The sequence below is a fragment of the Scardinius erythrophthalmus genome (genome assembly GCF_964197995.2).
Source record: "Scardinius erythrophthalmus genome assembly, chromosome: 12".
In the NCBI taxonomy this organism is placed as follows: Eukaryota; Metazoa; Chordata; class Actinopteri; order Cypriniformes; family Leuciscidae; genus Scardinius; species Scardinius erythrophthalmus.
Window position 1 is genome coordinate 14,507,283 of NC_138232.1, and position 12,144 is coordinate 14,519,426.

Here is a 12,144-nt window from a genome sequence, read left to right on the forward strand (position 1 = left end):
AAATGAGCTCAATGTTAAAATTGACCGGAGTTCTCCTTTAACTACGGCTGTATTTAACCCTAAGCATTTCCCCTTGGGGGAATCCCCACCGCCATTTTGAAGTGCCTTCAACTTCATCAAGTGGACAACGGAAGTTTATTTGGACAGACCCTCGACTCCTCGATTTTACGTGCATTCACACCATGTTGTAATGACCGTAATTACGAGATTTCAACTTGTAAAGTTTTCACGTCCTTGTAATTACAGCTTGTAAGATGGGTACTTTACTTGTACCACGTGACCGCAGTACCACCAGATTCATTTAGTCGTTGATAGTGTTGCCATAGAAATGAATAATTCCCAGTCTGAGGACTTGAACAGCTCCAAATAGATTGTCACGTGTTGTCATCTCACTACGGTCATTGCGGCATGGCATGAATGCAGCATTTGACAGAGGAAGCGAGGCTACTCATATGTACACTTCAGGCATCCATAGAGACACAATGCAACACGACTGTGATGTCACAACACGCAGTGCTCACACTTCATTTACCCACAAGTGATCAATGGCTTAGGGTGTTCCATTTAAACCCATTGCACGGGTTCCGCTAGTAGTGTGCACTCGTGCAACGTAAGCAATGACGTACATCTGACTTAAACGCAGCCTAAAAGTTTGCTAAGAAGTATTTCCTACTAAAGCAAGGCAGTATTTGACTCTGGTCAAGCAGGCCCGTCGCGACAAGGCAAGCAAACCAAGCAATTGCTTGGGGCCCCGAGCTGGCCTGGGGCCCCAAGACAACGACTGGTTAAGAATAAAATGCAACGACAAACTGTGAGCGCCCCTTTGATAGTCAATGCAGTAAAGTGCAATGACACTGTTATCGGGATCCCCCTCAAGGGGGGACCGCAGCCAGCCAACTGACCGCAGCCAGCCAACTACGTGATCTCTGCTGCCGCAAAATACAAAACCTCCTCGGCAGTCATCATCATGAAGCGGAATTATGCAAGTAAAACAAGATAGTGGTAAGTGATAAATTACAGTGGATAAAATAGCTCTTGTCTTGTACAAATGGTGTAATTTTGCAGCAGGTAGGCTAGCAAAAATATGTTTATGTTAGCTACCTGCCTGACGGCAAACGCTGCTTGTAACGAACAGTTTAGTGCAACTTTTTTTTCGAACGGACGGAATATGGTTACATACTGTAATATATTTTTTTAACGGGATAAGGAAGACGCAGATCTGTTCCAGAATAACTGTTTATCGTATTTAATGACATGACATTGCTATAGCTTTGTAATAGGTTTTGATGAAAGTGGCATAGATATCATGCTATACTAACTATTCCACCGTGATAATCTACCAAATGGGGGTTAGGAAAACCACACAATAAATTCTGTGCATATCAAACATTAGCTCGGGATGTTTTTAAGCATTGGTAGTTGTGAAAGCAGCTGCATCCCTTCCCTTCTAATATCAAAATATGGAAATGCTAACATATCTTTTCGGTAACACTTTATAATAACCATCATTAATAGATGGTAAATTGTTATTTAATCTTTAGTTAATTGTCATTTAACTGTTAGCAAACAGTCTTTTTACTTTTACCCATCTATAAACATTATTTAACCAGAAAGAGGCAGAGGAACATGATTTTTTCATAGCTTATCTTAATGTGCTAGTGTCGGGATATACGGTAGTGACAGTTTATGCAAATACAACATTATTTTTATAAGTTATCAATGGATCTTGAACAGTTACTTCAAGGTTACTGCAAATGTTCAATTGTTGAAAATGTTCAAATTTTATGCACAGTATATGCAACGGCAGTATTTGCACTGTAAACATTTTTTATTTATATAAAGTGCGGGTGAACTATATGGCTATGCTGTGGTTCCTGTAGGCTTTTTGTCCATTTTGCTTGGGGCCCCCAAATTCCTTCAAACGGCCCTGTGGTCAATTCTATTTAATAGGAGCTGACTGGGAGTGGCTTTGGACGGCAACATAACCAGTGCATTGTAGCTGTTGAAGTTTCCATACTTATTTGGCAAAAATGGAAGACAACAGCCCTTTTTCCCTGTTTTCTCTAGTCAGGTAGCATAGACTAAAATATTTTTGGTTTTTCTACCGCATAAGCAGACAAGTTTTATTGAGAATTTATTGCCAACGGTGAATTACCCCTTTAAGGTAACAATTACATGTTGCTACTTTTTACAGTTTGGCAATAGAATACTCTACAATAAATAGGTACACATGACCGCAGACAGATTGCAAATGTTATAAAAGCTCTTCAGCACACAGATGTGAAGCTCTTGGCTCATTTGGTTTCTTCCAAGGGCTATAGCCCAGATGGAATAATTAGATCTTCCACCCCTTCAGATCAGTTCTCCCTGAACTGTTTAAGACAGAGAGAACATCTGTTGGCCTGGGGCAAAGTTCTCCCTGAAGGCATCGTGAACATATTCACGAGCCTCAGGCGCATGCCTCCCTATCAAAGCTATGTGAAGACCCTGTTGCCATGGGAGAAGGAGGGGAACCATTCAGGTGGGAGCTCAGGTTAATTACAGCCTAATCCTCTTTCTTAAAGAATTCCATTGTTCAAATTGCCAAAATGATCTTTCTAAAACTCATCATTACAGCTGAATGCATTGGGTGATGGTGATGAAGAGAAGCGATGGCGTGTGCTTTCTCGTGCAGCCTAGTATGGCAATATTTTGATCCTTGTTGTTTTTACTCTTTCTTGGTCCTGAAACAACATTCCAATCAACCACTCAGATTTGGAGGGCAAGTTTACAATTAATGTGAACTTAAGGCTTACAACCAGGGTTAGGTGCTTCTACATCAGTGTTATTCACCTGTCATTAGGGATAACTTATGGGTAGGGTTTGTTTTAGGGGTAAAGATATGGTTATGATAAAATTTTCGGACAGGAATGTTGTTCCAGGATAAATAAAATATGTTGACCCAGAAATGCATCTACCTCTGCAAATTCAGGATGTGCTTCTCACCAGATGAGCATCTGCGTGCACTGTCGAAAGAAAATGTGAAGCGATGTGACAAACTCAGCCGAATATCAGTGCATTGTTGTTAACAAGAACTGTACACTTATATAAGAATAAGAACATATAAAAACAATAAAAATGGATATACTTTATAACCTCCAGATGACGGCAAATTTTGATTTGATGTTGTAAAAAATATATTTACATTTTTATTAATATTTGTTTATTTATTTGTTAGCAAAGCTAAATCCATCCATCAGTTCATGAAATAAAAAGTTGCTATAAGATCATATATGATCGTATTCTGTAATTGTTGTTAATGATAGGCCTAAAAAAACAATAGTCTGATAATTTGCAATTTGCCTATATTAAATATGATTCAAATATTCAGTTGAATAGCTACAGGTACTAATTTCATCCACAAAATCTTTGGAATTTTTTTTGTTTGTTTTTTTAAAGATATTAGTATTGTTGATGGTACTTAGTAAAACTTACTATTCAATCATTAATAATTAAAATATTTTTTTAGGGTGATTCTACATTTATTTGAGGATTCAATGTGCATATATATATACTGTGTATATATAAACCTGTGCCATTACTTAGTCATTTGTATATATTTTTAAAAATCTGATAATTATTTAATAATCTTTATTTAAAAAATAATAATCTTTAAAGGCTATAGGGGGAAATAATGGTTATTTTTGCTTTGAGCTATAACATTCAATCTTTGTTGAGCTGTTAATGTTTAATAGTAAATGTAAATGTCCATGGCTAGTATCAATATGACATTTTAAATAAAATAACTAGCAATTTTATATTAAACAAACTATTAAATTTAACTGAGGTGTAAAATCTGAACTGAAACTTTTCCTGACCCATAAAATGTGTATGTAAACCAACAGCTGACATTTTCTGGTAATATCATATGTAGTATACTTGAAATGAGGATCAACCAAGCATGTAGCATGCAAGACCTAACTTGGTTTCATTATTAAACTGTTCAAATACTATAAGTGTACTGTAAGTGTTTTGTGAATGTTAACCAATACTCAAGGTTTTCAAAACAGTAATGCCAGGAATCATCACAGGCCTGGCCTTTACCGAAATAAGCTGATATAGGTGGATTCCCGGACAAAATCCCCACTCACCGAGTCTCAGGGCTAATTCATGACACCTTAGGAGCATTACTGCTGACAGGAACCTCGAGCGAGAGATTTGCACTGTGCTGCGAGTGCGTTGTCCCCCTCACCCCCCACCCCTGTATTGCTAGGAAACTAATCGTAGCAGAACACGTGAGCTAGACATATTAGTGGGTTTTTATTCAAGGTTCTGAGTGGTCATAATATAATGGCAAATACAATTAGCATTGTGTATATAATATTTGTCTATTGTATAAACTTAAAATTTAGCTTTTAATCATAAATGAAGCATATTCTCATCTTGTCATCAAATATATTAGGCTTATAATAAATCCTGGGAAGATTGGACATATACTGTATGTATATACACACAATTAAGCATCATTTGGAATAGAATATGATCATGAGTGATGGAAAAAAAATAAAAAAAAATATGTAAAATAAAATAAAAAAATCCCTTGTTCAAGGATGAATCTTTCTTATCCTGATAATTCTGTCATTTGGAGGACACAGAAGTCATGGTCTGAAGAAGAAAGCTTACAAAGGTGTGTTTCTGTAACTCTCATGTTAAAATAAAGAGGATGGTGCGTTCCACCCTGACATCTTGAAATAGTCTCAAAACCAAAAAGAAATATGTGATGAATGTAGATAGAGAGATGGCTGAGAGACATTACAAAGAAAAAAGGTCATTATAAAAGAGAAAAGAAACACCCCGATTTTTCCAGGAATATCACTGGAAAATAGGTTTATGATCAGGCAAGAGCTTTAGGACCCGCCTAAATACGGTACTTAGAGAAGCTTTCCAGCGCTGGAGAGACCTAAGCTGGAAGGCCTGAAAAACAGTTATGTTTCTGCTCCATACGGGAGTAACATTGATTTGGTCGACTAACAATGAATTCTTGCCTGTATAAGCTCTTGTGTACCATATGTTAATTTTTTGTTCTTTTGCACTGTATGTTTGTGCATTTTGGGGGCGGAGCAATGGAGGGAGAAGTGTGTTTGTTTGGGTTGATTTCAAATATCAACGTTAAACAATGATTCTCAGATATTGCTTACTGCACCTTTAACATGAAAAAGTTAACAGCACCCTGAGGTAAGATTGGTTGACTGTGTCATATAAGGTGCTTTCTCTCAAGTGCACCTTCTCCATCTCCTGTTCTCATGGTGCAGCAGTAGGACACCCACTACTATCTCTATGAAGATACCTATAGCAAAAGGGTTTCATCCTGCTCTACCCATGGGAACTTCTTTGTGGTGGTGTAATTGCCCTTCTGCAAGGCATATTATCTGTAAGAAGGAAAAAGAAGCTGTGAACAACAAGCTTATTTTCCCCTCTGCATGTCTTCCACGTCTCTGAAAAATTGCTTCCAGGCAGTGGGGTGAAAGTGAATGCCTTCTATCAAAGCAGACGCAGAGATCTCAAGGACAACTGATGCAGAAGTTCCCTTGTCCTCACTTCACCAGATGTTTGGTCTTTTATATCTTGAGTGTCATGTTGGGCGAGAGAAAGACCTTGATGTCTGACATCATAAGTTATTGATCCAAGTTGGGATTCCCTCAGGTACTATATCATTCAGGGATATTAAACCTAATCAAATTCTCCTCGTTCTGAGCACAGCTTGATCAAGTTAGGTACGGCTGTCATGATTCGGCTTGTGGATCAATGAAGTGAGGCGTTTAACTTTATTAGACTTTTGGTGGAAACAGGAAATACTCTCTATAAGCAACAAATATGTTCCAATTGTGATTGTATCATGTCATATAGCAGTTTAGGACATGATATTCTGTAAGGTAGGCTACTTATGGAACTGGCTTCCAGATGATAATTTAATCAGCAAGTTACTAATAATAACTAAAAATAATATTTCTGTCAAGACAACTCTTGAGAGATTGGTATGGTAATAGAGATTGGCATGGTAATGGATATGGCAATGTTAATGTATTTGGTCTGGGTGGAATAGATCTGCTAAGCTTGCTACAGAAAGTACAGAGACTTGCTACTGCCAATACATTCACAGACATTGCTGTAAGCATGTAAGACAGGCTGTTCCTGCTACACATGTAACATACATGAAATAATACCCCGTAGCAGATCTATGCAGGTGGAGCTGGGGAAGGTGGAGGGTTTCTGAAAGCACGATGCTGATGCAACAGCAACCAATCAGCTGTGCCATATAGAGTTTCATGCCAGAACCTGGTATTAATTTTATAAAAAAAGTATATATATATTGCCTGATATTCCATGCAATATCGTGCAATGAGGTACTAAGGTAAGGCCATACAATCAAATAGTTTATCCACCTGTAGTCTAACAAACATTATAACGGCCACAGAAAAGCCTTTGTAAATTGAGAATATTTTAAAGCAAGTGTCCGCCATGCCCATGTTCAGTGAGGTTCACCCTTGAAGCAGAGATCAGTATCATTTGATTCACAGATAATACCATGGCTCAAGGTCATGGTGCAAAGGACCCTAGGTTGATTTTACTCCGAACCATCCCTTTAAAGTATACAAAATATATTTGACAAATTAAAAACATATTTATGTTGCCATACTGTATTCTTTAGTCAAGCAGTCATTTAAAACTGTGCATGATAAAATAAAATAAAATATTTCCTGTGTTGCTAACTGAAAATAAAATTACTGAACAAGAGATTTGTGGCTTTTTAGATAAGACTTTTTAAGCTGTATGTCCATAATCTTTCCCAGTTTTGTCTATGTGATGAACATAATAAGACACCATCAATATCATATACAGGAAAATACATTTCTGGTAAGTGATGTACTGCACTACTCTCTCACCACTTTACCAACATCCCTGTAAGGATTCAGAGATGAGGACGTTGTTTTTACTTACAGTATGCTTTTCAAATAATTATATTTCTGGAACAACGTGCGAGCAGCGCAAAAGGACACTAAAATGTCCTAAATTGGAGAACTTACATCAAGCAGACATGTGAACATTTCCGTCACTGTGGACTTTCCTGACTTTTCACTTACACAAATGCACAGTACACAGTGCATTAGTGTAGAGAGGACTGTATTATGATTGGCTGAGAGGAGAGATGACGCTCTGCTTCCTGCTCTATATAAACTCCCTGTCCCCTCTCTACAGACACACTGCTGATAATTTTTTCTTAGAGACACTGCGCAATGGATGTTTATTTCCTCTCTGGCTTTACAATGTACAGAGGAATAACAGGGCTGCCAAACACTTGCCTGGAAAGGTATGATGCTCATATTGGCATTTTTAAAGGTGTTGTGTGCTTTTTGTCTTAAAAATGTATGCATGCTAAATCATCTGAATGCTTAACAAACCTCTGCTCTTTTATATAATATCAGCGAGGTCTTTTTTTTAAATCCTGTTGTAAGAATCGTATATATTACAAAAGTGTACATGTGCTGTGTATTAAATAAATGCTTTTTTAACATCAGGGCCAAACGATTAAAGGCATGCGTAGGTGGATTTCTGCAGAGACAAGACTTGAGCAGCCTATGCAGATATAGAAAACCGAGGTAAGCGCAGTTATTGAATGCACTGGCTCCGCCTTATTTCATAACATGTTCCTTTTTGCATGATAAAGAGTGTATAGTCTCCTAATGTTTCTCTTCTGATTGGCTGGCATCTTTGCAGATTGACCTTGGAGGAATGTCTGATGTGGAAAGTGTCTTTTGAGAAGCTCCTGTCCAGCAAACGTAGGTTCACATTGTGTATATTTAAAGATGAAACCAGTAAAAATGAAAGAGTTAAAGCAAATTATTATGATTAAATGGCACAAATATGATATAGAAAAATTATGGAATCAAGTTAAAAGCAGCTTCGTGACTGATGTGCACAGATGTGACTGGCTGCGTGGGGGGCTTTAATCTGATAAGACACGTTACACAACTGATCCTTTCTCTCTAACCCCATTTTTCTCTCTCTATCAGATGGACTATATGCCTTCCGATCTTTCCTGGTGTCTGAGTTTAGTGAAGAAAACATTGCTTTCTACCTGGCCTGTGAGGACTTCAAAAGCACAAAGTCTGCGGCTAAGATGCCATCCAAAGCAAAGAGGATCTACGAGGAGTTTATCGGAAGTGAAGCTCCTAGAGAGGTAAAGACATGAAATGAATCACCATATCCTGCAGTATCATTAATAAACTAAAACAAATTTGGTGTAGAAACAATTTTCATTCAGAAATTGCAAGTGAATTTCACAATCCATGACAAAGAAATGACGTACTCCAGTAATCTTTGTTTACAACTTTTTTTTTTTTTTTCATTATATATCGTGGACAGTTGATGTTTAAATTCACTTCTCATTCACTTTCAGGTTAACATCGACTATGAGACTCGAGACATCACTCAAGCTAACTTGAAAAGCCCCACAGCGTCTTGCTTCGATATGGCCCAGTACCGCATATATATTCTCATGGAAAAGGACTGTTACCCACGATTCCTCAGATCCGCTACCTACCGAAATCTAGTCAACCAGCTCAAGATGAAGAGCGCCAAGGCGAAAACCAAAAAGGCCATTGCGATCAGACCAGCACATGAAGAGGAAGAACCTAAATGAAAAACATAAGTACGTTTTGGCTCTACAAAAGATGGAAGCTCGGCAAGAAGTGGAAGGGACCGGTGCGGATCCTAAAAAAAAGGCTGCTTGAGGCAGTCGGAGTGCCATGAGATGAAGAGAACCATGTAATGGATTCAGAGTTCATCACTGCATTCCCAGACCCCATTTAATATTGTCCAAAAGAGGAAACAACAGAGCCACTGGTGTAGAGAGTTGCATCTGCACGTATTCGGCACAAAAGATATGCCGATGGACTCTGCCGATGTATAGCATACTTTCAGCAAATTATGTTTATAGAATGGAGAAAAGTGTTTGATTGTTTAATGCATTCATTTACTTCATTTATTTATTTATCTTTTTTTATTACATTAACACTTTATTTTAATAGTCCACTAGACATAAGTAACTTTGCTACTACATGTCAACTAACTCTCATTAGAGTATTAGTAAACCGTCTGCTTAATATCTGCCGTCACTTTATTTTGATGGTCCCCCAACTGACGTTCTACAGACTTTTTATTTATAACTTATTTTATTTAGTAACTTATTCTACAAACCCAAATCCTAACACCTGATCTATAACAGTCTACTAAAGAGAGTTAGTTGACATGTAGTTGCAAAGTCACTTATAGATAGTACAGTCTAAAGTGGACTATCAAAATAATGGTACCATGATACAGTGGTGTATCTAAATTTAAAGAATAAAATAATATAATGAAAACCATCATGAAGAAAAAAAGGGTTTTAAAATGTTACAATAAAAAAAAAAAAAGGTGATACCAGGGTAGCATCATGTAAGTGACAATCTGCCTGGACCGCTTTGAGGCTCAGCTCAAGAATGTTAAAAGTTGGTGTGCAACTATTTATTTTAAGTTATTTTAGTTTTATACATTTATAAATGTCCAATCCAAATGAATAAAATTTTGACTAAAGAAATATTGTGTTTTCTTTTTTTTTGACAAAAAAAAAAAAAAAAAAAAAAAAAAACAGTTAAAGGAGAACTCCGGTCAATTTTAACATTGAGCTCATTTTTTTGTACATTTGGAGTGCTGTCAATACAGAGAACAACGACAAAAATTGGTGTTGCCTACACCGAGTTATTCTATTTTTAAAATTTGCACCCTGTTGACTTCAATGGGGCAAGTTTTAAACCTGCTTTTAGCCTCTTAACATCCTTGATGTGTCATTACAAGTGCACAGAAAATGTGAGTGATTCCTTCTGAGTGAACACGAGTGGATCTGACTGCAGTAGATGTGAAAGATATTAATAAAAACGATGTTATTTAAGCCAGCGCAAATATCTGTGTTTACATCCTGTTTTTCGGTTGAAGTCCAAAGTAGTCGATTGCCGAGTTCACGCGCATAGGTTTATCACGCGCGTGAACTCGGCAATCGACTACTTTGGACTTCAACCGAAAAGCAGGATGTAAACAGGTATTTGCGCTGGCTTAAATAACATCATTTTTATACATATCTTTTACATCTACTGCAGTCAGATCCACTCGTGTTCACTCAGAAGGAATCACTCACATTGTCTGTGCACTTGTAATGACACATCAAGGATGTTAAGAGCCTAAAAGCAGGTTTAGTACTTGCCCCATTGAAGTCAACAGGGTGCACATTTTAAAAAGAGGATAACTCGGTGTAGGCAACACCGATTTTTGTCGTTGTTTTCTGTATTGACAGCACTCCAAATGTACAAAAAAATGAACTCAATGTTAAAATTGACCGGAGTTCTCCTTTAACATGGATATGGGTCATATTAGAAACATATCTAAACAGCATGTTTGTTCTGACAAATAAAAAATGGCCGTTTTTATTCAATCTGTACAGAGTGAACATGTAAGGCCCCAGTGCGCAGATATCTCACAGATGCTTCACTTTCACTACGAGGAAAACAGGCTTGTTATGCACATGACTGGCCAGACTGAGCCTGTGTTTCATATTTAACCATCGATGCCCACAAGCAACGAGCAGCCTGAAGTGTAGGTTTACACAGTTGCCAAGGCAACTGTTTGGGCCTGGTTGCAAAAGCTGTCCACATGATTCTCTCAGCTCAAGATTAAGCCACATCGTTCCTGCTGACAGTAATGAGAAAGTTCATCATCCAGTTAGAAAATCAAATACTGGAGTTCAGAAAGAGGAAATGCATTTGATAACAGCAGCCATAAAGATTTGTTAGCCTTTGTGTTTGCTAAGACGTGTAATGAAATAAAGGAAGGTTGTCTGAGAGCCGGCGTTTGATAAGTATTTGTAAATCTTGTCATTGGTTGCTTTCACACTAGACTATGCATTAACCTATATTACATTGCCTAGACAGTAATCGCATGAATATTATTATTGATCTACAAAAGCAATCACAATTTGTCGACGAAATATGATTCTACAACGAAACAATGGCTGAATATTTTAATTTCATCAGCCAAATGGGGGCTAGATGATGGTCCAGTAGATAAACACCCTATATTCAACACAACATGAGACCCAAGCTCATCGGATGGATGGTCCTGATGATTAAAGAGGGGCTACATGTACTTGAGTTTTGCGTTCCCGTAGTAATTAGATCTCAAACAGGGTGATTTTAAGTATAAAAAGATACATTGCAAGGGCTAAAATGCTATACCTGTCAGTGGGCTTTTAGGGTTTACACTCCACAAACACAATAAAACAAGAAAATCAATTTAAATATGGAAAATAAATAAATCAATATTATATTATATTATATTATATATATGAGGGTTGTTATCATTACTAACACTAAAAATCATAACAAAATAATTACTATTCTAATAATATAAAATAAAAATTAACTGATTTTTTTTTTATTTCAGCTAGTTACCAAGGACGTTTTTTTCATTTCTGTTTAGTTGCCGTTGAAGTACTAAAATGAACTAAAATTAAGTACTTAATTAAAGTATATAATTTATAATTTTATATAAAAATATATAAAAAAGATTTTTTCCAAACTTTAACTAAAATTTAAATGAAAACAGAAAATATAAAAATAAAATCTAATTAAAAAAATATAAACAAAATCCATAATAGTATATAAATGATAATAAAATATAACACGTTATATAAAACCTATACACACAAATAAAAAAATAAATAACTGAATAGCCACTGTAGTAGGCTATATCATTATGGTAATGAATTTATAAGTGCACTTCATTTATCAGAGGTTTGAGTTGGCTATTTATATTCTGAAATCCTTTCCACTGCTGTTAGGCAAGCCAGTTCAAAATAAAACACATTTCATGGCTAAAACTGTTTACTTTGATTTGCATAAATGCATGAGGTTAATGCATTCAGAAATGGCGATTTCCTCCTTTGACTTTTACAGTTTTTACAGGCTGCTTCATTGTTTTTCTCTTTAGCAAGCAATACTGAATGTGTGATAGTCGAATACAAATGTAAGAACCAAACATTGATTCTGAATGACTGTATAGGCCTACGCCTGTGTT

The 12,144-nt window shown here is 36.7% G+C and overlaps 1 protein-coding gene across 1 annotated transcript in view; it reads left to right on the top strand.

The window, feature by feature from the left end:
- Positions 1 to 9,603, top strand: part of rgs16 (regulator of G protein signaling 16) — a gene marked incomplete at its 5' end in the record, with an annotated part of 21,269 nt that extends 11,666 nt beyond the window's left edge. Inside the window, 5 exons of the mRNA XM_081379735.1 lie at positions 7,263 to 7,348; positions 7,557 to 7,637; positions 7,756 to 7,817; positions 8,052 to 8,218; positions 8,438 to 9,603. Of these exons, the coding sequence (XP_081235861.1) occupies positions 7,263 to 7,348; positions 7,557 to 7,637; positions 7,756 to 7,817; positions 8,052 to 8,218; positions 8,438 to 8,680 (639 nt within the window). The 3' untranslated portion in view covers positions 8,681 to 9,603. The remainder of the gene's footprint in view (positions 1 to 7,262; positions 7,349 to 7,556; positions 7,638 to 7,755; positions 7,818 to 8,051; positions 8,219 to 8,437) is intronic.
- Positions 9,604 to 12,144: the final 2,541 nt, after the last annotated feature.